This window comes from Camponotus vicinus, unplaced genomic scaffold (assembly GCF_025532165.1).
Source record: "Camponotus vicinus isolate PSW18456_S1 unplaced genomic scaffold, iyCamVici1.0 SCAF_12, whole genome shotgun sequence".
NCBI lineage: Eukaryota > Metazoa > Arthropoda > Insecta > Hymenoptera > Formicidae > Camponotus > Camponotus vicinus.
Genome location: NW_028141948.1, coordinates 15,126,695 through 15,152,529, shown reverse-complemented (window position 1 = coordinate 15,152,529; position 25,835 = coordinate 15,126,695). Strand labels below are relative to the sequence as shown.

Here is a 25,835-nt window from a genome sequence, read left to right as displayed (position 1 = left end):
TATACTTACATAGAAAGAAGAGAACCATGAGCCGCAACATGTTTAATAGATCGTCAGCCACGACTCTGCAAATAATATCGGAATATTATATTTTGAGCAAGATATGATAATAATAATTACGATAATAATATTATGATGATAATAATATTATTTTATGATAATAAAATGTGAGATTTTAAAGATAATAATAAATATTCTCGAAACAAAAATTTCTTAAATCAGAATGAAAAAAAAATGAATGTTAGTATAAATAATCAAATTAATAGAAATAATCGGTTACAATATTTCTCTCTCTTGGTACAAATAAAATGTCAAGTGAAATGGAAACTAAAATACTGCATCAATGTATAGAATAGCTTCGTGAAATATTCGGTGTTTCCGAAACAGAAATCTAATTAAAAGGTAATTGTTCTAGGAGAGCGGCGCGTTTCATGCCGTGAGCAATATCGGTCTATGTCGGTCGATGAGGTAATAAACAAGGAGATAAGAGAAGGCAGTTGTCGAAATTTCAGAAGGGAAACGCGTGCGCGTAGGAAACTGGTCCAGATCGAAGAGCTCGAATCTGGAACGGGCGTATACATAATTATGAACGATAAATATGCAATAGCGTTAGGTAATATACGCTGTATAGTCCGTGATAATGATTGATGAACATACCTATCAACATTTTGCAACAAATATTTACTTTGGTCATATCGAAATCCAAACACGAATTCCATGTTCCATTGTAACAGTAATTTATTGAAAGAGATAATTATCTGTAAAAGCATATATTAAAAAAAAAAACTCTATAGAGTGTACTTTTATTTTTACTCAAAAAGTGTGTACACTTTTGTGCATGACACATCCCTGTTATAGGAAAAAAAAATCTTTTTCCGAAGAATTCGTGAAAGACACATCGTGAGAGAAGCGACACACCGATTTTGAAATATTCTGTATAATCTATTAAATGTGAGAGAAGCTTAATGTTAATACTTCTAACGTACAATGGGGCTATTGCGACATGTGTCAGCCGCGTCAAATATCTTGCCTCATCGTCAACAAGCAAGTGAACGTGCAATGAATGTGTGTAATTGCAATCTGCGCGTATAATTTAGTTACCGAACGTATACGCAGCTCACCGATTCAGACTCAATGAACAGGTCGTTGAATCGTGAATTACGCGTTGCTGACTTCTGCATCGAGAACCATTATTATCGATATAATCGCATCCTTGCTCACGCGAATGATACAATCGGCGCCTGGGGCTAGGTCGACGGCTTTACAAGCATTAAGAGAATACAAGCACAAAGAGAAATCTCTCGATTATATGTAATAATTTATTAATAGCCATTTTATTTAAACATGATCTTAAGGATCTTAACATTTAGCTGAAATATCAAGGAAATTAATTAATTAAAGCGCAGAAAATATCTGTAATTATTTATTCCTCAATAATTCATTTTTTCATATAAATTTGCTCAAAACACCAATATATATGTCAAATTTAATAATTATATACGGAATTGTAAATTTTTAAAAATTATCATTTATTATATTAAAGTATTTTTTTAATTAGTAAGAAATATATGAAAAATAATGGCAAATATATGAAAAAATGGCAAAATATATGAAAAAATAAAAAAATTTTTGCAGCGCAAAAAAAAGATTTATATGTATAAAAGATATAATGAAATATAAAATAGTTTTTCTCCTAAATAAAGATCGAATCCGTCTCCATTTCTGTGAATTATCTAGTGTGCAAAAAAAAATAACCTGCCGAAACCCGGGATCGAACCAGGGACATTTAGATCTTCAGTCTAACGCTCTCCCAACTGAGCTATTTCGGCTTCTGTTAACTGACTTGCTAAAGAATAGTAATAAGACGGCTTCTTTTTGCGAATTGCATAAATTGTATAAATTAATTTAACAACAAAAGTAGATTGCCAAAGATCGAACTGAGGGAATTTTCAATCTAATCCTCTCTTGAGTTATTTTGAATTGCAATTACGTTCTATTTTATAATATTAATACAGTGTATTATATTATCAGAAATATTTAATTATCTGAGTTTAATTATGCATGTTTAATTATCAGTGTTTAATTATCAACATTTAATTATCAATTTAATTATCAATATTGCGTTATCAGTACTGTACAAGGAGAAATAAAATAAACGAGTTTTAAAAAATACTAGTTAATATTCTCAGCTTTAAAATTATGAATTCTGCTCCATTTATCAAACTTGGTTTTAAAGAGACTGTAAAGAGAAGAAAAATTATTAGAATATTTAAAATATCGAGAAAATATTGAAAAAATTGTGATCGCGGTTAATCTACTATAAATAATACCCATTTAAATAAGCTTTTAAATAAAACAACTTTTTTGCCATTTTATTAATAAATTTACTGATAATAAATTCCATTATTTATGTATGCACACACACATATGTATGTGTGTGTAAAATATTAGTAATGTTTGTATATATTAAAATTAATTTTAAAAACAACAAAAATAATATTTCCTGTTTTCGTAATCCAAGTTTAATTAATTTTTGTGTAGTTTTGTTAAAAAACAAATATTCGTTACCAGAAATAAATAATATTAACTTAAATATGATATTTTTGCAAAAGCAAAATACATAATAATAATAAATGTAGTATAATAAAATATATTTATTAATATACGAATAAAATATCTCATAACGTGATATCTCTTATTTAGTTTCAAAGTGAATGGATAAGCAATATATAATTTAGTGACATTCAAATTTGTCAGAAATAATTTGTGATTAATGTTGAGAATTGTAGGATGTAAAATTATCCAATAATTTCCCTCTCTTTTTGTCACCACAATCACGATTTCGCCGCCTACAATTTTCGTCACGATGAGAACTCATAATTACTGTGGAAATCGACAGATGGGCGTCTTATTTCCAATGCAATTTAAGCAAAGTCCAATGACGCGATCACGATGAACGTCGTAATGACGTACTTTCACCGAGACCAAGAGCTAATCTTCTCTTTTAGTCCTTAAATATCTATATCTTACTCTAGGGAAGAGCTTCTAGTCGGCATCGCCGAACTCCGTTGAAATTCCACGGAAATCGTAGCAAATCAATCAAATTCCCTGAGCAGGAAACCTCGAGAGAGATTCGAGAACCTGCACATTAAGGAACAAAAGGAAATTGAAGATGTAGGCCAACAACCGATCAGTTTCTGTTCCAACCTACTATCCAGAAAGTCTTATGGGATTATAAAGAAAAATGGCTCCCATAAAGTATTTATGGAAAAAAGATTAGTTATTTCGAGTATCGTTTTCTCAATGATAATAACTTTTATGTTATAGATACCCTCACCGAATCAAATTGTGCTTAAAGTTCACGTTCATGTTTAAATGTTCACGCAATTTGATTATCGTTTCTGTTATCAATTAACTAAATAATAGAAAGCTTATAAACGCACATGATTAAAGAACAACAAAATAAAAATATTAAAACTAGGAAATATTTCTCGCGTTTAATATTTTTTAATGTCATTCAATTAAAGAATATTGTATTATATGAATCAAATCGACATTCCAGTTCTATATGATCCAAAATACAGCTATTTGCAAAATTGATCAAATAATTTTTTATAAAAACTTTATAAAAGTTTATAATATAATAGAGAGAAAAAAAGTTGACATAGAAAGAGGAATTTTTATAGCTATATTATCAGGAAAAAATACAAATATATATCTAAAATATAATATCTCTAATAAATAATTGTTTCTTCGAATTTGTGAAAAATTTGATTAATTTCGCCAGCCAGGGTATACAGAGAATCAGGATTAATTTGCCACTTGTAATTATTGCAAACGTTATTTAAGGATACCTGTAATAAACATCCACAGAATAACGCTCTATGTGAATGCACTGAAAACATATTGAAAGTAAATTGTGAGAGCGTTATCCAAGTATCTCTCGTAAAGTGTCGCGACCCGACTGGGGTACCACAAGTTGCATACATACGCGATCGAATACGTAACGCAGATCTTCTTCCTAGGAAGCGCGCCCGACCGCTATTCAACGACGAATGAAAGTTTTTACTTTCGTTCGATATTAACAAGAAGGTCCCCTTCCCCCCCCCCCCCCCCCAACATGTGTGCGAGAGCGTTAGAGTCAAGCAGGAGATGCGTCGTTATAAAATCCGCGCTTCGGCGAGAAAAGTCGCGCGAGATGTGGGAGGAAAAGCGGACGCGCTCTCGCGGCGCTTTTAAGCCGGCCTTCTCTTTTTCAGTGAATGGATATGGCAGACGATTAATGGACCCCGTTCGCACGAAAGAAAGTGAAAAAATGCACAATCGCCGACAGAGTCGTTGAGGCCCGTCTCTAAAGTCGTCGAGCGACCCGACGTCTCGCTTTCACGCATCGTTTTCCAAGATTTTTCTTCACCCGCGTATATCCCTTATCAATAATTAATTTTCGCATACATTGTGTGTAAAATTGCAAACACAATGATAAAGCAACGAACGATCGAATCAAGAGAGATTACGAGTTAAGATTAACTATTAATATCGAGAATCTGATTTTTTTAAGAATAAGGATCCTAATTCTCAAGATTTCGGGAAAGCGAGGAATATGCTGAAGTAATGAACGACTCTATCAATCTTTTATTCGCAATATATCATCTTCCATTGTAATACTCGATCGAAACTTACAAAGTTGCGATTAATATTAAAATACGAAAGAGACTTGAAAGAGAGACTTTAATCTTTTAATTAACAATACAATTGAGACTTTAAACTTGCGGCTTCAAATTAAAAATTAATAGATTTTTTTAGCGTTATACTTTCCCAACGACAGACTAACGAAAGATTAACTCGAGAGAGATTACGAGCTAAGATTAATTATTAAAATTAGGGATCTGATTTTTAGACTAAAAGTCCAACATAATAATTGTTATTTTTGGGAAAATTAAGATAATAAAAAGTAAAAATGTGATATAACAAACGTCTATCAACTTTTTACTTGTAATATAATCATCTTCTATTATAATATAAACTATAATTATGAAGTTGTAATTCATAATACATGTTTAAAATATTAATAATTTTATAAAATATCGACTTTTTTAAAAGAAACTTTCATTTTTAATTGATAATACAATTTCAAATATGCAGCTTCAATGCAATTACAATGAAGTTGTAATTCATAATACATGTTTAAAATATTAATAATTTTATAAAATATCGACTTTTTTAAAAGAAACTTTCATTTTTAATTGATAATACAATTTCAAATGTGCAGCTTCGGATTAAAAATTAGGATTGGATTTTCTCTAATGCTATTGTTTCATTTGCGAAATATTGCATAATTTTATTACGCGCGGATATTGATTTCTTTGTAACTTTATTAACAAACTTATAAAGTTGTAATTAATAGTACAGTTTTAAAAATTTGCTGGGTTTTCCCTAAAACTATTATTTCATTCGAAATATTGCATAATTTTATTACGCGCGGATATTGATTTCTTTGTAACTTTATTAACAAACTTATAAAGTTGTAATTAATAGTACAGTTTTAAAAATTTGCTGGGTTTTCGCTAAAACTATTATTTCATTCGAAATATTGCATAATTTAATTCTGCGCGCGGATATTGATTTCTTCGTAGTTTTATTAAAAAATTGCAACGTCCCTCCAAAATATATATTCTTGTCTCGATATCATCACGTAGCGATGAAATTGACATAAAATTGCCACGTAAGCGGAAGAAACGTCGCAGTTATTGTCGATCATCAGTTGCGTTGACCTTTAAATATGAAAAACCCCTCCAGTACGATGCTTCGCTCAACTTTCACCTTTTCGCATAGACGAGCCAGCTTGTGCACGAGCGCGGGATCATCCTTGAGAACGATCCTTGCCGTGAGCAAAAACACTTTCGTATCTTTGGCGCAACATCGTGCACTCGCAGTCCAGTCATATTTCACCGAATAACTGAAATATCGGCATGAGATCATTGCCATTTTCTACAAGACTACGAAACGCGCATTCGTCAACATTCTCGCGCAAACGTTCGACATTCGTGTGTTCATTCACCTAATCGATAAAATAACAATAAAAATCTCGATCGTAGAAAACAAGCGGGGTTCGTTTGTAACGATTGTCTAGAAAAGCTATTATTTCGTTCTGGAATGTCATGAAAATAATCACGATATTGTACGATAAAAAGTATGATATGATAAAAATTATAAATTTTATAATATTATGATCATTAATCATATTATTGAATTATGCTAGTAACAGTAATATGTCTTTCTCTCTCTCTACACATGCATAGAGAGAAAAAGAGAGAGAGAATATTTCTTATATAAGAGAGCCTCGTATTAGATTAATAAATTATTTCTAGTAATTAAATACTAATATATGCAATTAATGGAAAGATAATAATCAGATTATGTGATCGAGTGCAAAGATCGTAATTTCGATAACTAAATTATTAATGAGATTTTAATTAACTAATTATTAATAAAAAAACGAATGAAATCGAAAAACGTAAAATTGAGACATTACGTGTTAAATTATTTCGAGAATATATGCGTAACATTATGTGTTTCATGCTTTTGGTCACACTCTCCACGGATATAATAGACACAGACAGATGAGGAAAACTTCAAAATTACTCTCTCGTTGCGTGAAATATATACATACGAGAGAATAATATACCTCCGAAACTCATTCTACAAAATGCATGAATTTTGCGTTCCAATCGTATTATCAAATACGCAATACAACGACCGAATACACGCATTCCGTATAAAAACCGTAGGAAAACTGACGTATTTTCAATCACGCAGTACATGAGTTTAATGTGACCTTTTTGCTTCCAGATGTGAAATAATGGAAAAATTATCTTCTTTTTATGCGGCTCAAAATGTGAAATTACGCGCAAAGTCACTTAAAATAACAATTCTTTGTTTAAATATTAATTTGTTCCACATTCCATTTGACCACTTTTAAGAACACACTACTGCCTATTGCGTGCGGAATAATAATATTTTTAAATTTAAATTACATATGATGTATGATTTTTGCACGATTTTAATAAAATTATATATACAATGTGTGAGAGAGAGATATTATTTGTTTTAATTAAACCAATTTAGTTTTAATTAAACCCGAGTTTTAATTAAATCAGTTTTTAAATAATTATTGTGCTTATGCAATATATTATTATATATGTATACAGTACGTTTTGCATGCGCTATTCGTAATCGTTCATCGCAAGGCATGCAAAATCACTTAACAGCAGTCTGTAGGCAGAGAGTGAAATCTGCGGGACACCCTAAGTCACGTTGAGCAACCACTTAATTCGAAATATTAAAGATTATCGACGACCGCATATAATCTCGCGTAATCTCACGTTGTGATGTCTCGATTAGCGGGGGTGATGACGGATAGGATTCTCGCCAAGGCGGGGAATCCATTTGTCGCAGTCACGACTACGAGCGACCGGGCCGTCATTAGGGACGGTCTGGAATTTCGAATTCTCGACGGTACTCTTGCAGACGGCCGATTATTATTTTAATTCGTCTCTCTGTTGCTCGGAATCGCTATTAGCATTCGGGCTCTAAGCGCACGTATAGGCACTCTAATTGCGTTGCTCATTGACGGCGTTTGAAACCCCAGCATAATATCCGCGAATTGAAAATTTCAGGCGGTAAACACCTGAAAATTGCCTCTACGTTTACTCCTGACAGTGGAAATGCCGCACACAATTAATGTAAAGGCACATTTTCCGCGACATCGAGAGTTCAACATGTTGATAATTGTATCAGTTTTGATCTTTGCGTTTGAACTCAACTATGAAGCGGAGATTGCATTTGCCTTCCTATGATGAGAGAGAGAGAGAGAGACTCTTTAGTAACTTTGACGAACAATTTGATCTCCAGTTATCGAGGAACTATCCAGTTATTGAGGCGAGAAGCGTCCACAAACAGTCGAGAAAGTGCGACATTTGCTGCTCTGTCTCGATTTACGAGACTGCGTCGCACTTCGTTGCTCATTAATGAAGCGCTTAATGTTGCGCACGCAATGCACGGATGTAGTTGCATGTGAATGCAAAATGTCTCAGAAGTCATGCACTTTCTCCTGGAAATCTCTTGGAAATATAGAGAATTAAATTAAAATCTAAAAACGTATAAAGCTTAATATCAAGTTTCAATATCACATTTTAATGATGCAGTTTGAATATCTAGGATAGAAAAATATACGTTCGAGACAAACCGAAAAGTTTGAAGAAAATGTCAAGTTCTTTCGAAACAATTTTTAATTTGTGAAAACGTCTAGAAAATTTGCGGTATTATTTTCCTTTACTTCGTCAAGATAATAATCTTGATATTTTATGCATAACTTCTTCAGTAACTTAAATTACTTTATTAAGTGAAGTTTATAATGGAGAATAAATGGAGCAGCCTCTTATTTCGGAATTAATTAATCCGATCTAACTAATAGCAACAAAACCGAATGTATGCGCTGACTTCGATATTAATTTTACCGGAATGTTGCAAATCGAGTAACGCCATCGATTTCGAAATCAATTGTTTCGGATTAACCCGAACCGATTTCACGCATCGATTTCGGACCTGAATATTATTTCGCACAGCCCTAAATTGTACACAATACCAATCCAGAAAAAAATGTTATACCGACGATATGTTTTTGGCTTTCAACGAGAAACGATTTACCGAATACAACCTGTTGGAAATAATCTCCGTTGTATATATCAATAATAAACATGAAGGATACACTAGGAAACTCGTAAACGTGTATTTACCCTGAAAATACATGAAATAAAAACGAGTGAAAATTGTTGAATGTGAAATTGCCGAGAAAATGCTCGCAAACCTTCGAACGCGTAGGCGATTTTTCTCGAGCAAAATGCAATTACGGTGTGCTTCGTGATTTCCACACGTGACGGCCGTTCCTGTACTTAACACCTCTCTAATAAGTGATACTCCGCCGGAGCCGCCGCTGTTAATTAGAAACTTAGAAAGTAATGACGCGGATGAGATAATTGTTACGTCGCCGGCGTTTCCGCGTGGCGTTACTTTCAAGCGATCTTCCTCTTCTTTGTCGCGGCACATTTCTCCCGTGTTTACGAGGTTACACTTGAGTTCGTCCATGCGTTTCTCCGACGCAATGCACTCGCTCGCTTATCCTCGCTATCTGGTCTTCCGCGCTGAATAACGATGGGGAAAGAATACAGGTAGGTCACAGTAGCCTCCCGCGTTTTTATTTTTACACGTCGAGTCTCTCGCGATAGTTTCCCGAGAGCAAAAAGAAGGATTAATTAAAAGAAACCGACGCAAGATAAAAAGATAAAATTGTAATAGTTATAAATGTGAATAAATCGCGATGCACATATTTTTATGTTTAAATTTTTGCAAGAGTTAAAATATTTATACGTAAGGAAAGAAAAACAAATTCGGATCAAAAGACGATCCGAAACGTTCGTTATTTTTGTAGTTTTTAATTTGAAATAATTCAATAATTCATAAGAAGGAATTAATAAGAAGGAAGTGTTGTTTCTTCCCTGAGCTCCAACTACTGCATTGTGGCTCTTATGTGCCGATTTTGATTTAATTTTGATTTATTTATTTAAACCAAATTTCTAACTATTAAAAAACAAATTCGAAACAAGAAAATAACGTAATAAGGATTTGATTGCACGGTAACATCGCTTAACAATGCTAATCATACAGCTACCATCGAATTAGTAATTTAATTAAAGCAAAGAATGATAATTGCTCTATTATTAGTACTAATAGCAGAGGTCTACTAGTTCGCAATTATAGTAGTAATTTTTAAGCTTGATGTATGATCTCTCGTAATTTGCTTTTACTGTAAATATACGGAAATATATCATTGAATAAATACAAACGAATTTAACTGACAAGTTTGTAAAAATAATTTAATTAATTCAAATTTATAGCAGTTTATTCACACACTAATAACTGAAAATGTCTTATTATTATATTTGGAAAAAAATATGAAAATATACAGGAAAAAAATAATTTGTTTATAATGTGTTTATTTATTCACTTTTTTAACAACTTTATTATATTTTTTAGAAAAACCCATTAAATAATTTACTAATTATTACTTCTCTAATATTATATATTCCAATTAATAATAACTTTTCAAAAATTGCACTTTAAATAACTGGTGGATTTTATTTTCGAAAAAGTGTCAGGAATAAGACGAAGATGTGTATTGTATTAAATTCTATATTCGACATATTTTTATCGGAGGGAAATTCACTCGGAGCTCGATCCCACGGAGAGTTAATCGATACAGTGTAAATGATCGATTACCGTTCTACATGATGCACAGCGAAAAAGCAGACGAGGATGGTGGCGTGCAAGCAACCGTGAAAAGGACGAGATTAGCGTCGGTCGGCGGTTTTTCGCAATCAGCGCTGGTGATTACTTCCTCCATACCTCCTCACGAAAGGACCCGAAGAAGAAGTCGCACTGCCGCATTTTCTTTACTGGGATCGCCATGGCATTTGGTCGTCGTTGGTTCGAGAAAGAAGATAATCGCGCGCTCCAGCCTTAAGTGATGCCCCCCTCGTTTCAAGGCAATAAGGCACTATCGCGCCGAATTTTACGAAAGCGTACCGTGTAATTCAGCCTGTCGCGGACGTTGGGAGGACGCCGATCTTACGGGCCGATACACCCGGGTCCGTCGTTACGAGATTCGCTTCGCGTCGCGAGCCGATTAGCATAAAAAGTCGCGACTTGCGCGCCCGCGATTATGATACGGCGAAAGGTCAGCCGAAAGATCGGAGCCGAAATCACCTGAGCCAACAACGAGGGCAACGAGTCACGATGGGATCCCTCGCGCCTCCCCCTCGGGCCCGTTCCGTAATCATCGGCGCGCTTTCGTAACGAGCCGTTATGTTACCGCGCTACCGGTCACCGTAATTGGGGTCCACGGACCTTCTGCCACCGCTTACGACCCGCCTTTAAGACCCGCTCGTAATCGTAACAGTATTTTAATTTCCCCCATCTCGATAGCTCCCGACTAATGGTCTACAACCGGTGGCTGGCATCGCTAATGGAGACGCGTCGTGTGTTATACGTTACCTTATGTTATTAACCCATGCAAATGTCGCGGACCGATGCATCTGCGTGCGCAGTGCGCGTGACTAGAATATCAAATGCCCCGAGAGATCAGTCGGACTAATATTAATTAGCGAACTAATATTAATATTAATTCAATGGTTAAATTAGATCGCGAAGTTCTCGTGATATTAGTTTTAAATGTGGAATTTTTTTTAACATCTCTGATTATGTAAAATGTTTTAATAACGCATTGCCGTTTTATTATTTAAAATTAACATTTAAATACCTGATTAAATTTCACTCTGAAAAATTCGATAGATTATTTGCCTCTTATATCGTGTAATTATATTATCGATTATATATTATGGAACAATCTTGTTTGCTTCAACAGCAAAATAATGAAAAAAACTCTTAGATTACACATCTTCCCTTTTAAATTTTATGGTAAAAACTTAACGATATTTTAATCTATGGAAATAACGTGACTCAATTGTTTTCGTTGAAGTCATGTTGTCATCATCCTATATGAACTATGCACAGTACATGCAGTGTTAAATAACACAAGATGATCAGTTGCGATTAGCAACGATCAACAGAACATAGAACATCGAAATAATACTGATACAGTCGGTGTCGATCAGCTTGTCAGATTCGGTAGAGATGATGTATCTTGACTCGCATATCTAAGCATCTCGCATCTAGGCATGCACATACACAGATTACTATCAAAGATACATGTACCTAACGTTTCTGTGTAAATGCAAAATGAAGCAAATGAAAATTATACGTGCATGAATATTATTTAAATATCGTTAATCATGTGTAATGATTCTGAATATTTAAAATTGAAAAATGGAAATAATAAATTCATCGAATCAAAGCCCGATATTGTCATAACATTAATTAACATACATTAACGATGGCAAACGCTTGCAATAGAAATAATAGTTCTACCTTTGGTTAAAAAAATATCGACTCCCAAATTCATCGAATAATCGATCGGAAAAAAGTTTCTGTCAAAACGTTCTGTAAAATATTAATTAGATTTCACTTTAAATTCGTGCAAGTTCCAGCCGATGCAGTTGATGTTCATGAATGATCGTCCAAGAGCTAACGAAACCGGAGTGTTTGTCTTCGGTTGGCTGGGATCCTTGTCAAAACGAATCACTTTCCCGTTCTTTGCCGCCTGAGAGGGATCTTTCTCGATCTCCCTTTCCCCTTCCCTCGTCGCTCTTTTTCCGCGGCTCTCTTTCTCAGATCGCCGGATCAATCGGTGGCGAAACGAGGTCTTCAAACAAGTAGAGTACCGGGCGAATCTCCCCCTCCCCTCCCACCCTCCGAAGCAACCACCAATTCGGTGTGGGAGAAAGGAAGAGAGCGTTGCCCAAGCAGCAACCGCGCGCTACGTGGAACAGGAACGTAATTATTATCGCCGGGTTACGTATTCGGATGTTCTTCCGCTCGTCGAATCTTCTCACATACTACACCACCGCGCATAGACGCGCTCGGAACAATGGCTTGGCCTCAGGAGCGATTCCCATATTATGCAAATGCCAGCACTCTCCCCTGTTCCATGCGCGTCTCGCCTCGCCTCGCCTCGTCTCTTTACATTCTCCTCAATAGAAGGATAGGATATAGAGTTATATGCTGATATTGAGGGGAAAACACATGTCAAACCCTGTCAAATACAATAATTATGGCCGATGGGTTTTGTAAATGTATCGAGATATCGAACTCTTGTCAAGCAAACAATGCGTGTATTTTTTCGAGGAAGCTTTCTCTTTTGTTTGAAAATGTTTTCTCAAATATCTTGGAAATGAAAATATTTTAAACAACGTATTATTAATATTGTAAAGATATTAAATTACGGCATGTAGATTATAGATTCCACATGCGGATTTTATATTCGCTGAATGAAAATGACGCGTATTATTTTTTGGTAATATTTCAATACCGCAATTCAATCAAAGAGTCATTCTCGTAATCAAGTCCGAAATGGCGAAATGCGATAGTATCAAACTGCAATTTCCTCGTATGAAAAAATGGCATAATTATGAGAAAATCTATCTCGTTTTCCCGTCTCTCCCAGTTATACGCTTGTTTTTTGTGGGTCACTTTGCCAACTGGAAATGTAGAAATAAAATATTCAGAGCTGCTGCAAAATCCGATTTCGTGAGTATCATTTATGCGTCAAATATTGAACTTTCGTACCGCTACCTAAATTCATTAGCATTTCACATTTCTGGCAAATTGAAAATAATTCATTCTTCTCAATGTAAGGATTTTCTCTAATTAGTCGCATCAGCATAAAGTATTTTAAGTAACTTTAATGCAAATACGAGCGTCTTGTGTGTCGCAAATTTTTCAAACGCGTGCGTTGCCATTCACGTTCTGATGTGAACGCCATTCATGCGAGTCTAAAGATCGTTGTTTTTCGAACTGCCAATTTTCGCTCTCAGGGTATTACATTTTCTCATATTGAGTCACCGTGTCGCAAGCTGCGGAGGACTCGTGTAATCTCATGTTTTGAATTAAGGGAAATGACGCAATCGCTGCAAAGACGGTGGAAGGCCGCGCCACAAAATTTTTCGAAATACCGTCTTACAAAGAAATTATGAAAGTTTCACCTTTGGAGAAAAATTCGCATCAATAGAACGAAAAGACAGATATCATCTCTGAAATTATTATATTATTCGATAGAGATGAGATCTCTTTCCTCAGTGGGAAGGCGATCGTTGTGTTTGTGACGATAGTAACGCTTTGAATAGTTCTGTGCTTGCAATTATGATGTCGAATGTCGCTTCTTTGGTCATAAAAAAAGAAGAATATATTCCCGTATTTTATAGAATAAATTTAAATAATAAATTTTAAATTGTGTGAGATTATATATGTATAAAATATTTAAATATTTAACAAATTAACTTATTATATGTATATGAAGATAAAACAGAAAGAGAGAGAGAGAAAGTGTGTGTGTATAATAATGTTCTACGTTATATTATAACGTTCAGTAACGTTAATTATATCAACGTTAATACGCTAAAGGATTAGCATGTGTGTAGATATAATTACCACAGTGAAATTCATTTTGCGACATGACAGTCATATTTTCGCGTCATAGCAATTACGCTAAAATATTTCGTTTCTCTGTTTTCCAACATGGTTTTCCACCATTTCACCATCTTGAGAAATGAAATTATACAGTCATAAAATAAAAGCTTTCTTTATTATACGTTTTTCTTGCGTTTTCGATAACCATTGTTGAGTGATATACCTCTTGTAGAAAATTGTGGAGAAATCAAATAATTTTAAAAGATGGCGCAATCATTCGATATAATCTGACTTTTTTCTCTCTATTCACGCTCCATTTTTCGTTAAATGTAATCGATTTCGAAATTATATTTGTTATCTCTACATGTATGGAAATTTTCATTTCTATGTGTGTCGCCACAAGATAAAATTATCATTCGCCGCTAAATTTTTTAGACTAATATTGCGAAATTAAAGCTTCGTCGGTACATAATGCATTTATGCATTTTCATCTCTACTAACGTAGCTTCCTGATTTCGAATGTTATTCGTCTGGTACGAGAGACAACGTTTAGTGACAACACTAACAAGTGGAAATGGGAAAACGGCTACATTTAACATGCGGCGAGGACACGAGGGCCAAAGTTTAATCCTGCGACCTAATTTCCGCAGCCGCACATTTTGCAACGCGGTCTCTACGCTTTCCGCAAAGTAACGAATTAATAATTAATTAGTTAGCCGGCTGTATTTCAGGTGAAATAATATCGATTTACCGATATAACGATCGATGCTAGATTAAATTTAATCGATGCGTTGATTCATCTAATCCGCGGAGAGAAGAAAAAAGGCACGATTGCGTAATAATTTCCTTAGATAGCGTGGCGCTTGCTTATGCGTTCTCGTGCGTGTAACGCAGCTTCGTGCACCGATCCAGCTAAAACAAGGAGAAATGATAATGGGAGACGTCAACATGCGGCAGACAACGTGCTATAATCGCGCATAATGATACGGCCTTCCCGCTTTCTCGGCGAAATAAAGGACTTTCTTTCCCACGCGCTCGCGCATTCGCACCTCGAAAAATTCGCCGCCTAATCAGCTGCCGCGAGTTTCAACGCGTCACCCGACTGATTTCGTTCCATTCGCACGCACGTAACATGACGGTATCGTATACCATAATAGGGAAGCTTAACCCTTTCAAACCCGCTGGCTACAATTCCCTCCGCGTTAACTTTTGACATGCCTCCTATTGATCTCTCGACGCAGTCTCTCGCAAACTGAAACCACCTCAAACTTGTTGACTGTCAGTGGTTTTCACCAATGGAATTTGTAAAGCTATTGTATATTTTTGAGGTTGTATTAGATATAATTCTAACAAAGTGAATATTAAATATTTATCTTTTTTTTAATATAACAATATAAATCCTCCATAATTGAATGATTAAAATAATATTTTAATATATTTAATATATTTAATATATATTAAAAAAACATAGTTTTGTTAATTGTGTTTAAAAAAATATGATTATATAAATATCTTAAAAATATGATTATTTTGCAATAGATGTTAGGTATGAATCAATTTGTCAGATGACTTGGTAACTAAATAATAAATAAATATATTGTCGTAATAGATTGAGCTGTTACATCACTGTAATATTTTTTCCAAAACAATATTATTCTCTTTCTTTTATAATAAAATCGAATTATTCTTTTGGATTGAATTATTCAAGTTCAAAAGCTCATAATTCACGACAGAGAGCTTTGGGAAATCTCGAGATCAACAACGATTTCCTTTTAGCACACTCAGCTATTCACAATGTATAACCTCGAGGGGCTTTTTTACACACCCCTTTTAAAGTTTAACGGTAAATTAAACGTTATCAAATTACGCAAATAAAATTCTAAAAAGAAATCTTCTTTCGCAAGAGAATTCTTCCAAGAAACTTTATTAAAAATGTGACAGAGGTGTTTTTTGTGATTGATTGGTGATCGTATCACTTGTCACCGATTTTTTGCTCTCATTATTATCCCCATTATGCGTGTAATTTTATGCTACAAATATTATGCGCAAAAAGTAAGCATACCCTCATTGAGAATTGATTCCGAATTTGTTAAAATACTGATGTACGAAAAGAAATACGCCGATAGATCTGAAAGATCCTATATAACGAGAAAAAAAATTCGCAACTAATTTGCATTCTAATCTCCTTGGGCCTTAATTTATGTCTCATTAATTGTCTTTTAACTATTTGCTTGTAACTTAATTTAACTTCGACAAGTTTTTCACTCTCGGATTCGCGATAGATTAATTAAAGATCTTATATATATGTATATATACTAGAAATTTTAGATTAATTTATTTTTAAACAAATATTTGATATCACTTATTTCTTGATTTTGATTTCTGCATTTCAAAATAATTTAGGATTCGGCTCGTGACGACGTCTTAAGCGAGTCACACTACACTATGTACTTAATTAACGCGACAGTGGCCTGGAGGATTCTCTAGGGCACAACGAGAATGAGTTTCACGTTTCTGATAGTTGTTCGGGAGGGAAGCCTGATGTCGGAACAAAGGCGGCTAGATAACGAAGCAAACCTAGGCATCTTAATTTAAAACGTATACGTATCTTCTCTTTCCTTTGTAATGCTAATGCGATAATTATTTCAGGATTTTAGGATTAACTGAGAGAGATTGATGGAGCGAAGTATGAGGAAAGAGACATATAATCCAAAGTAAATAGACCACTTCCATTTCTCTCCATGTTTGCTGCTATTCTATCATTTTATTCTTTACAAATCGATATATTTAATCTATATCAATGCGTTATATTATAAATATTTTAATAATTCTGGATCAGTTTCTCCCTCCCAAATAAATCCTTCATAAAATATTTCAACGATAAATTACTTTCTAAAATCCAATTAAAATTTTGCTACGAATAAGTCAAGCTAATAATTAAAAAACTATACTCGTTACAGAAATATATTAAAAAGGATAATAAATATACTAAAATATATTAAAAAGAAGAATATTATCGGGACATTAAATAAAAGTACATCTTTTACATGCGATAATTTTCTTGTCTGCTTCAAATCCTATTTTATCGCAGCGCGGAATAATAATTGAATATTGATATATTATAGTATGAATATATCATAATTTGAAACAAAAATGATTACGCAAACGGAAATGTATACGCGGCGTATTGGTTGCTCGTCGGCCTTCCGGGAGTTTGCTCTACTGAATAATCGCGGTGGATGGGCATTATCTTGGCGATCGCGCGCGTATTCGTACTTAAATTGAACCGGGGAATGGCTCCGAGCTGGAGCCAACGGTAGAGTTACATCAAAGTTTCGATATAGCCGTAATTCCCAATTTACCGAGCGCGCGGAACGTGGACCGTCCGCTAATGCGATAAACGATCGCCGGACGCCCGCTTTCTGGCTATACTACTAGCGACGTCCGGCCAGTTTCCACATCAAAGTGGGATCTCCCCGCTACCACTTCGCCACGGACGAGCCGCGACTCGACGCGAATCCTGTTATCGATAAAATGTAATCGCTTTGACGTGGACGTCACGGATGTAATTCCTTTCGGTTCTTTATGATAATATCCTTCCTCCTTTACTTCCTCCCGAAATAATCACGTGCATTTAAAAGCGCGAAAAAATAGTGATTTATTATATATGTTTATAACAGGAGTTAAATGCCTAAATTATTAAGATAGATTAGTCAATTTTTTCTAACTTAAATAGTATACTATCTTCCAAATTTCAGGAGCAAACATCTTGGTAATGTCCAATTAAAATTCTTTAGAGAGAGATAGAGTTTACATGATATTTTATTTAAAATCAAATTTTCTTAGCTATTTGCGAATGCTCGGAGAATCTTCTTAATTTTTAATCACTCGTAGTTTTTTAAAATACAATTTTTAATATTTATAGATTATTTGCTGACATAAATCAAAGTTATTATAATATATTTACACATACATGTGTGTGTGTATTTTTGTATGTGTATCTTATATTTTAAAAAAAGTTTTCAAGTTAAATAAATATATATTCAATTTCTCCCTCTCGTGATATAAAAAATTTTCCGAGATAGTTAAAAAGATAAAAAATGACGGCGCTATTGTAATCGATTTCTCTGATTTCAATTCAAATATTTACAACAATATTCACGGGTCAGATACTCCGAAACCTTTGAAATACTTGCCCGGAATATCAAATATCCTATTATTGAATAATAATTGTATAAGCAAAGATTTTATTTAAAAAATATGCTATATGCATTTTTAAATAAACAAAAATCGAAAGATCGTTAAACGAATATATTAAAATCTATTCAGTTTAGAAATATAAGCGAGCATAGAAAAATAAAATGATGTTCGCTAATTTTAAATTGACTTTAATAGAAATTCTGTTCAAAGTCTAATTATCACAATATCTATTTTATTTGAAATAATTTACTTTAAACATTTAATAATGAAATATTTTATCATGAAAATTAAAAAAAAGACGAAGTTCGCTAGAGAGAAGTCCGCAATATTTAATTGAAAAAGGTCTCGTAGTTTTTTGGAATACCTTATACGACTTAACTCCATACCTTGCCTATAAACAAAAATTTTTGTCTTTATTAGAAAAATTGCAAAATGAAAAATGTTGTTGGAACTGAAAACAAAGCCGTTATTATTTTTCCGCAGTCTTTGAATCTCGTGTATTCGGATGACGGTACGACAGTACGACCGAAGTCGGAATCGATCGACAGCTGTGTGCCGATGAGGGTATATGCCGCTGAATGTTCAAAGTTATTGATCTAATAGGAGCAGAGAGCGTGCTGTGGATTCCGTATATGCTTCGATATCGCGATATGTGAGATCATATCGATACTGACATCGATATTATTCCCCGCCGCATATTGCACGGTACTTATTTTGTGTTGACAAATAAACTTTATCCGCTATTTTTTTTTTCTTTGGTTTGCAAAGTTCGACGATAAACATCGTTGCGGAAACGTACAATTTCAAGTCGCAGGAATTTCATGATTCGCTGGATTACAAATAAATAAAATGCATGCTCTGTAGATCACAGAGAGATACAATAAACAAAGGTATATGTTACCTGCGTAATCTATTTATCAAACTGGAAATTTGTAATATCGACATAAATTTACGCGAAATGCATTAATTTGATTAACAACTTTATAAGCTTCTGTTCAAAACCTACTAAAACGTTAATACGCCGACATTTTCCACAAAACTCGTAAATTTAGAGTTTGACTTATTATCAATTACGAAATGCTGTTTTAAATTTTATCCACGTTGATTATAAGATTCTCTTTCTTTTTTTAACTTATATGGTCAGCGAACGACCTTTTCAAAGATCCTCCATGGCAATCGGCATTGCATCCATTGAGTAAGATACCAACAGTATGTGGGAGGAAGTCGGACGTGTCTAAACGCCCATTTGATCAACGAGCGACAGAATCCATCCGTGGCATCGACGCATATCCTGTGGAGAGAGCATTCACACATTTTTCAGCCCAACGAATAATTGCTAGAAAACAATATTCGCGGACTAGAAAAATATGTGAGGCGCAAGTGGCTAGATCGGGAATCGAACCCGAGTCTTTCGCTTTCCGGGCAACTGCTCTAGACCACTGAGTTATCCAGACCTCACACCTAATGCTGCTTTTTAACAATGATATGCGACTCCAGAGCGATGTTGGTATCTCGCTCGATGGATGCAATGCCGATTGCCATGGAGGATCCTTGAAAAGGTCGCTCGCTGACCAAATAAGTGCCGGTGGAGGTATTCGCGACATGCTGGCTTCCAACTGGCCTTCCGTAAGAAACGGCACCGATGAGCACAACGCCGTAGAGTGACCACATCCCCCAAGATCCCTCTAGTACATACTAAAATCCCCACTGTACCAAATAGCAGTGGCGGATGGACCCTAAATAGGGCCGTGGCAAGCCTCCAGAAAAGATAGGGATGTATGTAAGAGGAGGTCGATTCTCTTTCTTTTTTCTCACATACCACAATTATCGATCTAGGAAAAAAGTTCGCGCACTAGGCTATTAAATAAATCTTCCTGCGAACAAATACTCCGTTACATTCTGTCACAAACCGAGTTTAACGCGTAATGCTAAACAAGAGCATTTACATTGCGCGCGATTAATGTCACTCGGCGAGGCAAATTATGCGCGCTGCTCGAAAGCATGCACTCCGAATGCATCGAATCTCGATGTAACGATGCAGTGCTCGTCATTACGCCGTGACCTGAATTAGTATCCATCTATTACATATTAAATTACATCAAACGCATATTCGTAATCATCATTCCAACATCATAATACTGTAATATAGAAACATATGAACGCTAGTTATATCTAAAATTGCAAAAAAATCACGGCTAAAAATCTACATATATATACAGAGAGGAATTATTAAATCGCGAAATTAATTGCCACGTTTTGCCATATGACATTATTTTCATCATTAAAAAGTTATTTCATGATGTACAGTATGACCGTATGCATTTGCCATATTTGTCATATTTATCATTTTTAAAATTTTCGAGTCACAACGTATTTTTGCGTTAAAACAAAATCCAATAAATTGATGTATTAGATTCACCGTTATATATATCTCGTGAATAATATACTTTCGATATAGAAAAGCGGGTTTATCATCGATGTTATGGATATCCGGCAGATTTATTTTCACTCGTTAATCGCATTAATCGTAGCTCTGAACAATCAATTTCTCGCTGTTTCTGATTAAACGACCGATTTATCGTGTTATCTTATAACTCCCTTTCAGGATTTGTAGTTTTGTAGATGTCATACACTTTGGAACTAGGTTACAATCGAATCCGGGACTAATCACTGTAATCCGGATCTAATCCGGAGCCGAGCCGTGCTAGCGGCAAGTGAATCGATGCTGTCAGGATCAATCAGAGATAATAATTGGAAACTACTTGTATCAAATGACAGACGTAAAGACAAATGAAAGAAACAATTGTACACTGCAGATGTACGATTTGGACGCTTGCCGACATTCTTTTGCATCCTCTCTCTCTCTTTTTTTCTTTTGCGATTAAACTATAATTTTATATATAACTAATTATAAACTATAATTTTAATTTAGGACGAAATATAAATCTCTACGTAGAACACTCCTCACCTCGGTAACTTTGTAATTCTTTGTAAGTTTCAAAAAGTTTCTCGGATAATCAGATGTGAGAGTTAGCAGAGCAATAATTCATAAAAAATAATTATAAAGAAGTGAAACATTTTGCATGTTACCCAAGAAAATAGGACATGTCGTATTTTAAAAGTCTGAATCCATGCGTACTCATTATATACACATGTTATCTTGACGTATCTTTTGAAAGGAAAGATCGGGATTAGCAAAAAATCTAGCGAAATAATCACAAAATGAATTTCGCTTTACGTTTCATGGATACCAGCAGTTTTAAACTTTTATCAAAAATTTTGCTTTCAAACGCAACTTAATCAGTTTAAAATAATTAACAATTCAATCGGTTTAAAATAATTAATAAATAACAGATTCATATTTTGTGTACGTGTATGAAGATTCGAAATTCATGTGCAAGTGAAGTAAATCCAACGTAGCTTTTTTACTCGCAAAATAATGGAAACATTGGAATCGACGCGAACAGGAATTAGCGAGACGAAGAAATTTGATTGCTTTAATAATAAAAAAAAAATGTCACTCGTGCGAGAGGAGCTCACGTTCTTCGCGTATTCGGACGACGTGCGATTACACCCGCACTGTATAATTACACCTGATGTTGGGCACACAGCGTGAGACTCTCTTTTGCGCCATGTTTTTTGCCCGAGACGAAACGTGAAGGGAAATAAGAGGAGGAACACAGAGAGAAGAGAGGAACGCGATGGAACGAAGCGGGTGAGATTTTCACAGAAATCGCCTCGCGTGTTTAAAAGTTTGCGTGTAAAAATCAGGTCATACACATATTTCGTTATGACGTATTGCTTAACAATCTAACTTTGTCCGACCTCGCATTACGCGCGCCTCATTCACCTGGTCGGCGAGCGCGGATTAATTAGCCAGACAAGATTAATTAATTACGACGACCTCGACGAGTTCGACCTAGAGGGGGTGCAAGAGGGAGAGGGGGTCCCGCTTTAGTGTTGTGTGTCCGACATCAAATTGAGCAAGGGGTTTATTTTCATAATCAAAGCCCCGGGGTTCTAATTAGACCTATTTATGTAGCGCAATGCAAAATGTATAATAACGTATATCTATTATATTTGTTACATAAACTTTATAAAGTATATACTGTTCATTAATCATGTCTCTCATATTTTATTTATTAAATAAAATTTTCCAGGTTTTTTAATATAAAATAAAATATTTCTTTTTAACAAAAGAAATCAAAATATGATTTTGAAACATGTAAGTGATATAACGTCGCGAAAATGTACAAAAATATTTTTGAATGCGACGTCAACAACAGAATGCAGAGTTCGTTCATCCCTTAGCGAATCTGGAGGCTAAAGTTAAGAGCTATCAGAGGCGAACCTGTCGACATGCTCGCGCACACAAATTGGATCTGCTTCGTACGTATGTAAGAGCCTCGATAATAAGGGAGTGAAATTTATAACATCCCGCAATTACCTTTCAAGTTATTGTGTACCCGTATATTATATTCCGTCTGTTGAAGAATAGAGATCTTGACCTGTCAATTGTAAACGCGTAGCGCGCTACAATTAATAAAATATCAGATAATTATAGCAATTTAATACAAAGTTGAAAATGTAAACTCTCGTACGATTCTAACGTAAATCCAATTAATATTGTTTCGTACGAGAATTAATAAGGGAAAAGCACAAGCATTGCATTTATAGCAAATTGAACATTGTACCCAACTTAAGCACAAAGTTGGGCGGCAAAGCGAATGCTAAGGGCTTTCGGAAGGATCTGTCAGGCTGTTCGTACGATAATGGAGCAGCGAAATTTCCCTCGCATCGCGCAGCTACCTTTGCAGTAAATAATCCTTCACCGAGTCGACGACGACTTCCAAACGGATAATGATATTCCGGGTACGGTACATATCGAGGCTCTTATGTATGTATGTACGTACAAAGCATTGACGTGGTACTTCACGTTGCGTTCCCTTAATCTTAGTTTACGATACACCGCGATATTCGAGAGTTTTCCCCGACATTTTCCCTCGTATTTCATAGAAATGTCAGATGTCGAATATTACTAATAACACTCGAATACTTCTCTATAAATTGCCTCAGATTAATCTAATTAAATTCCTAAGCTGATTAATTCATTATATATAATGCACTTTGCAATTTAAAACGATTCTCAAGTATTATTTTTTTAATAATTTAATAATATTCTTAAGTATTATTGTTTAAATATAATTTTTTAATAATATTTATAATTGAATAATATTATTAATTTTTAATAATATGTAACTTTCGAATATATTGACTTGCTTAAGCTTACAATCTGCGCGTATCAAATTGCAAAATCTGAATAATGTATCATCTATCTTTATTATACTTAACAATATTGCAAAGATTAACGACAGGAAATAATCTGGGGGAAATAGAAAAAAAATTGTTACATGATAAATGTTCTTCCTGAGGTCGGACCGCAGGGTTGGCCGTTATTTAAATGCACGTTTGAAAAACTACGTCTTTCCTGGTGTCGACGAGAATAATAAAAGGGGCTTGTGTGTGTAGGGAGACGCGTGGAAACGCGCCAAAGTTTGTTCGATTCAACAGGAATACCCGCTGATACGTTTATAAGCCTCGGCAAAAGTTAGATTAAAACGTAATTAAGCGGTAAAACGTTGAAGAGCACTCGATGAAATTATACAACAATTGTCGGCATACAACAACATAATTCCCAATTAAAATCTCTTTCATGTGATGTGGAAGTTAATTACCAGAATCGTAGCTTCGCATGGTAAAAGTTTTGCATTAAATTTCCATTTATGTATTTTCCGCTCGCATTCGCATTTACGAGATTTTACGCAAAAGCTATCATTTTACCTACAAGAAACATTTAAAAAAATATAGTCGGTTATTTTTATTTCATAAAAACAACGCGATATCAAAAGTGCATCTCGCATTTAATTAATAATAAAATAAATAGCACAGAAATATATACTTCTTGCACCTTTCGCTGAGAAAAAATTTAATGTCAAAAATATCGAAATTGCTAAAAATAAGATTTGCTCGAACTAAAAAGTTTAGCGGATTAACTCTCGTAAAATCTCGTTTTTCTAATGCTCCATCGATCCGCGTCAGTTCGCGTTACATCTCTGACTATGAAAATACTCTGCCTTGACGATGACCCTTCAGTTAAACGCAGCAGAAAATTCTCGTGTCAAGTGCATTTTTTAAAATTTTGGTTAAATTTACTGCCACGTTTTTTCGTACAAACGCGATATTTAAAGTTTCGCAATCAGCTGCTTCGGACGCGAAATCTTTTCCTTTAAAAATGGTGTGCCACTTTAAAGATAGAACCGCTTTTTCGATCGCTTTTCGCGATAAGTAATGACAGCGAACAAATCAATAAAGTATTTGGTTCAGAAAAAAAAATTGTGCTTTCATCAATATTCAAATTTTCACATGATATCAAATATAATGTGATAATGATAACATATATATATATATATATATATATATATATATATATATATATATATGTTGCATGCTGTTCGTAAATTTCTTTACAAAAAAATTAAAACTTTTTGCGAAAAGATTAATTGCAAAAAATCTGCAATGTATATAAATACTATAATAATTAAATACATTAAAAATTTTACATTTATTTTTACTGATTTCAATTAATTCTATTTTTGTATTTCAAGAGGGAATGTTTCCAACAATTTAAAATATGTACGTGAGTATAAATGTGTGATACAAAACATATACGGGTATCGCTATTGTAAAGTTTTTGAAATAAAAAAATAAACTATCAATAACAACGGCACGTTTTCAATGAAACGAATATCCAGAGAGATTCAATTGAAAACAATACGCTTATATACGACGATCTCATACCTGGTGTTAAACCCCTCGTGAGGATCCGAGAACGATCGTCGATGGTGACAACACTATCACTGGATCCTCGGGATCCCGCGGAATCCCGAAATCTCCAAGAATCGTGGCACACACGCGACCGGCTCCGATACCGGGGGATCGAAGGGAAAACGCACGTCGTCGCACACTCGCGCGAGCGAGCGTCGCGCGAATCTCGTTCGCGTCGGATTCGCGAGCGAAGGAAGAGGTAAATAAAGAGAGGGACAGAAGAAGGAAAGAAAGAGAGAGAAGGAGAGAGAAAGCGCGCGTTAACAGCGAGAAGAGCCGAGGAACTTGAAGCGGACGCTCTCTCGTCGCGAGGGAGTCGCGGCACGATACTGACGAGTCGCCCGTGGGGCGCGCGAATCTCATGCCGCCAGGATCTCCATCCCCACCGGCGCGGCGCAGCCGAAGAGCGAAGCGGTCGCCCGACATTCAGGGCCGGTTGATCAACCAGCGGGATCATCGTCACGATCCCGAAACCGGCGGACGTGCGTCTCGGGGTTGAGCATCAATCCGCGGCACCCCCGCACCAGACAGGTAGCGGTTTAACCGCGACTGTCGGATCAAACTGCCGCATTCCGCTAGTTTCGGTTTCTCACAGAACACGTAATCGTCTT

The 25,835-nt window shown here is 35.0% G+C and overlaps 1 protein-coding gene and 1 non-coding gene across 3 annotated transcripts in view; both read right to left on the bottom strand.

Moving 5' to 3' along the window:
* The window catches only part of Thw (chitin-binding domain protein thawb), a 40,887-nt gene extending 15,350 nt beyond the window's left edge, over positions 1–25,537 (bottom strand). For both annotated transcript variants that reach the window (XM_083083640.1, XM_083083642.1), the window contains exons 1-2: positions 25,198–25,537; positions 10–65 (exon numbers count right to left, since the gene is read on the bottom strand). In XM_083083640.1, the coding sequence (XP_082939766.1) occupies positions 10–40 (31 nt within the window). In that variant the 5' untranslated portion in view covers positions 41–65; positions 25,198–25,537. The remainder of the gene's footprint in view (positions 1–9; positions 66–25,197) is intronic.
* On the bottom strand, positions 1,757–1,829 carry Trnaf-gaa (transfer RNA phenylalanine (anticodon GAA)). The gene has a single exon. It is a non-coding gene; the product is annotated as a tRNA-Phe (tRNA).
* Positions 25,538–25,835: the final 298 nt, after the last annotated feature.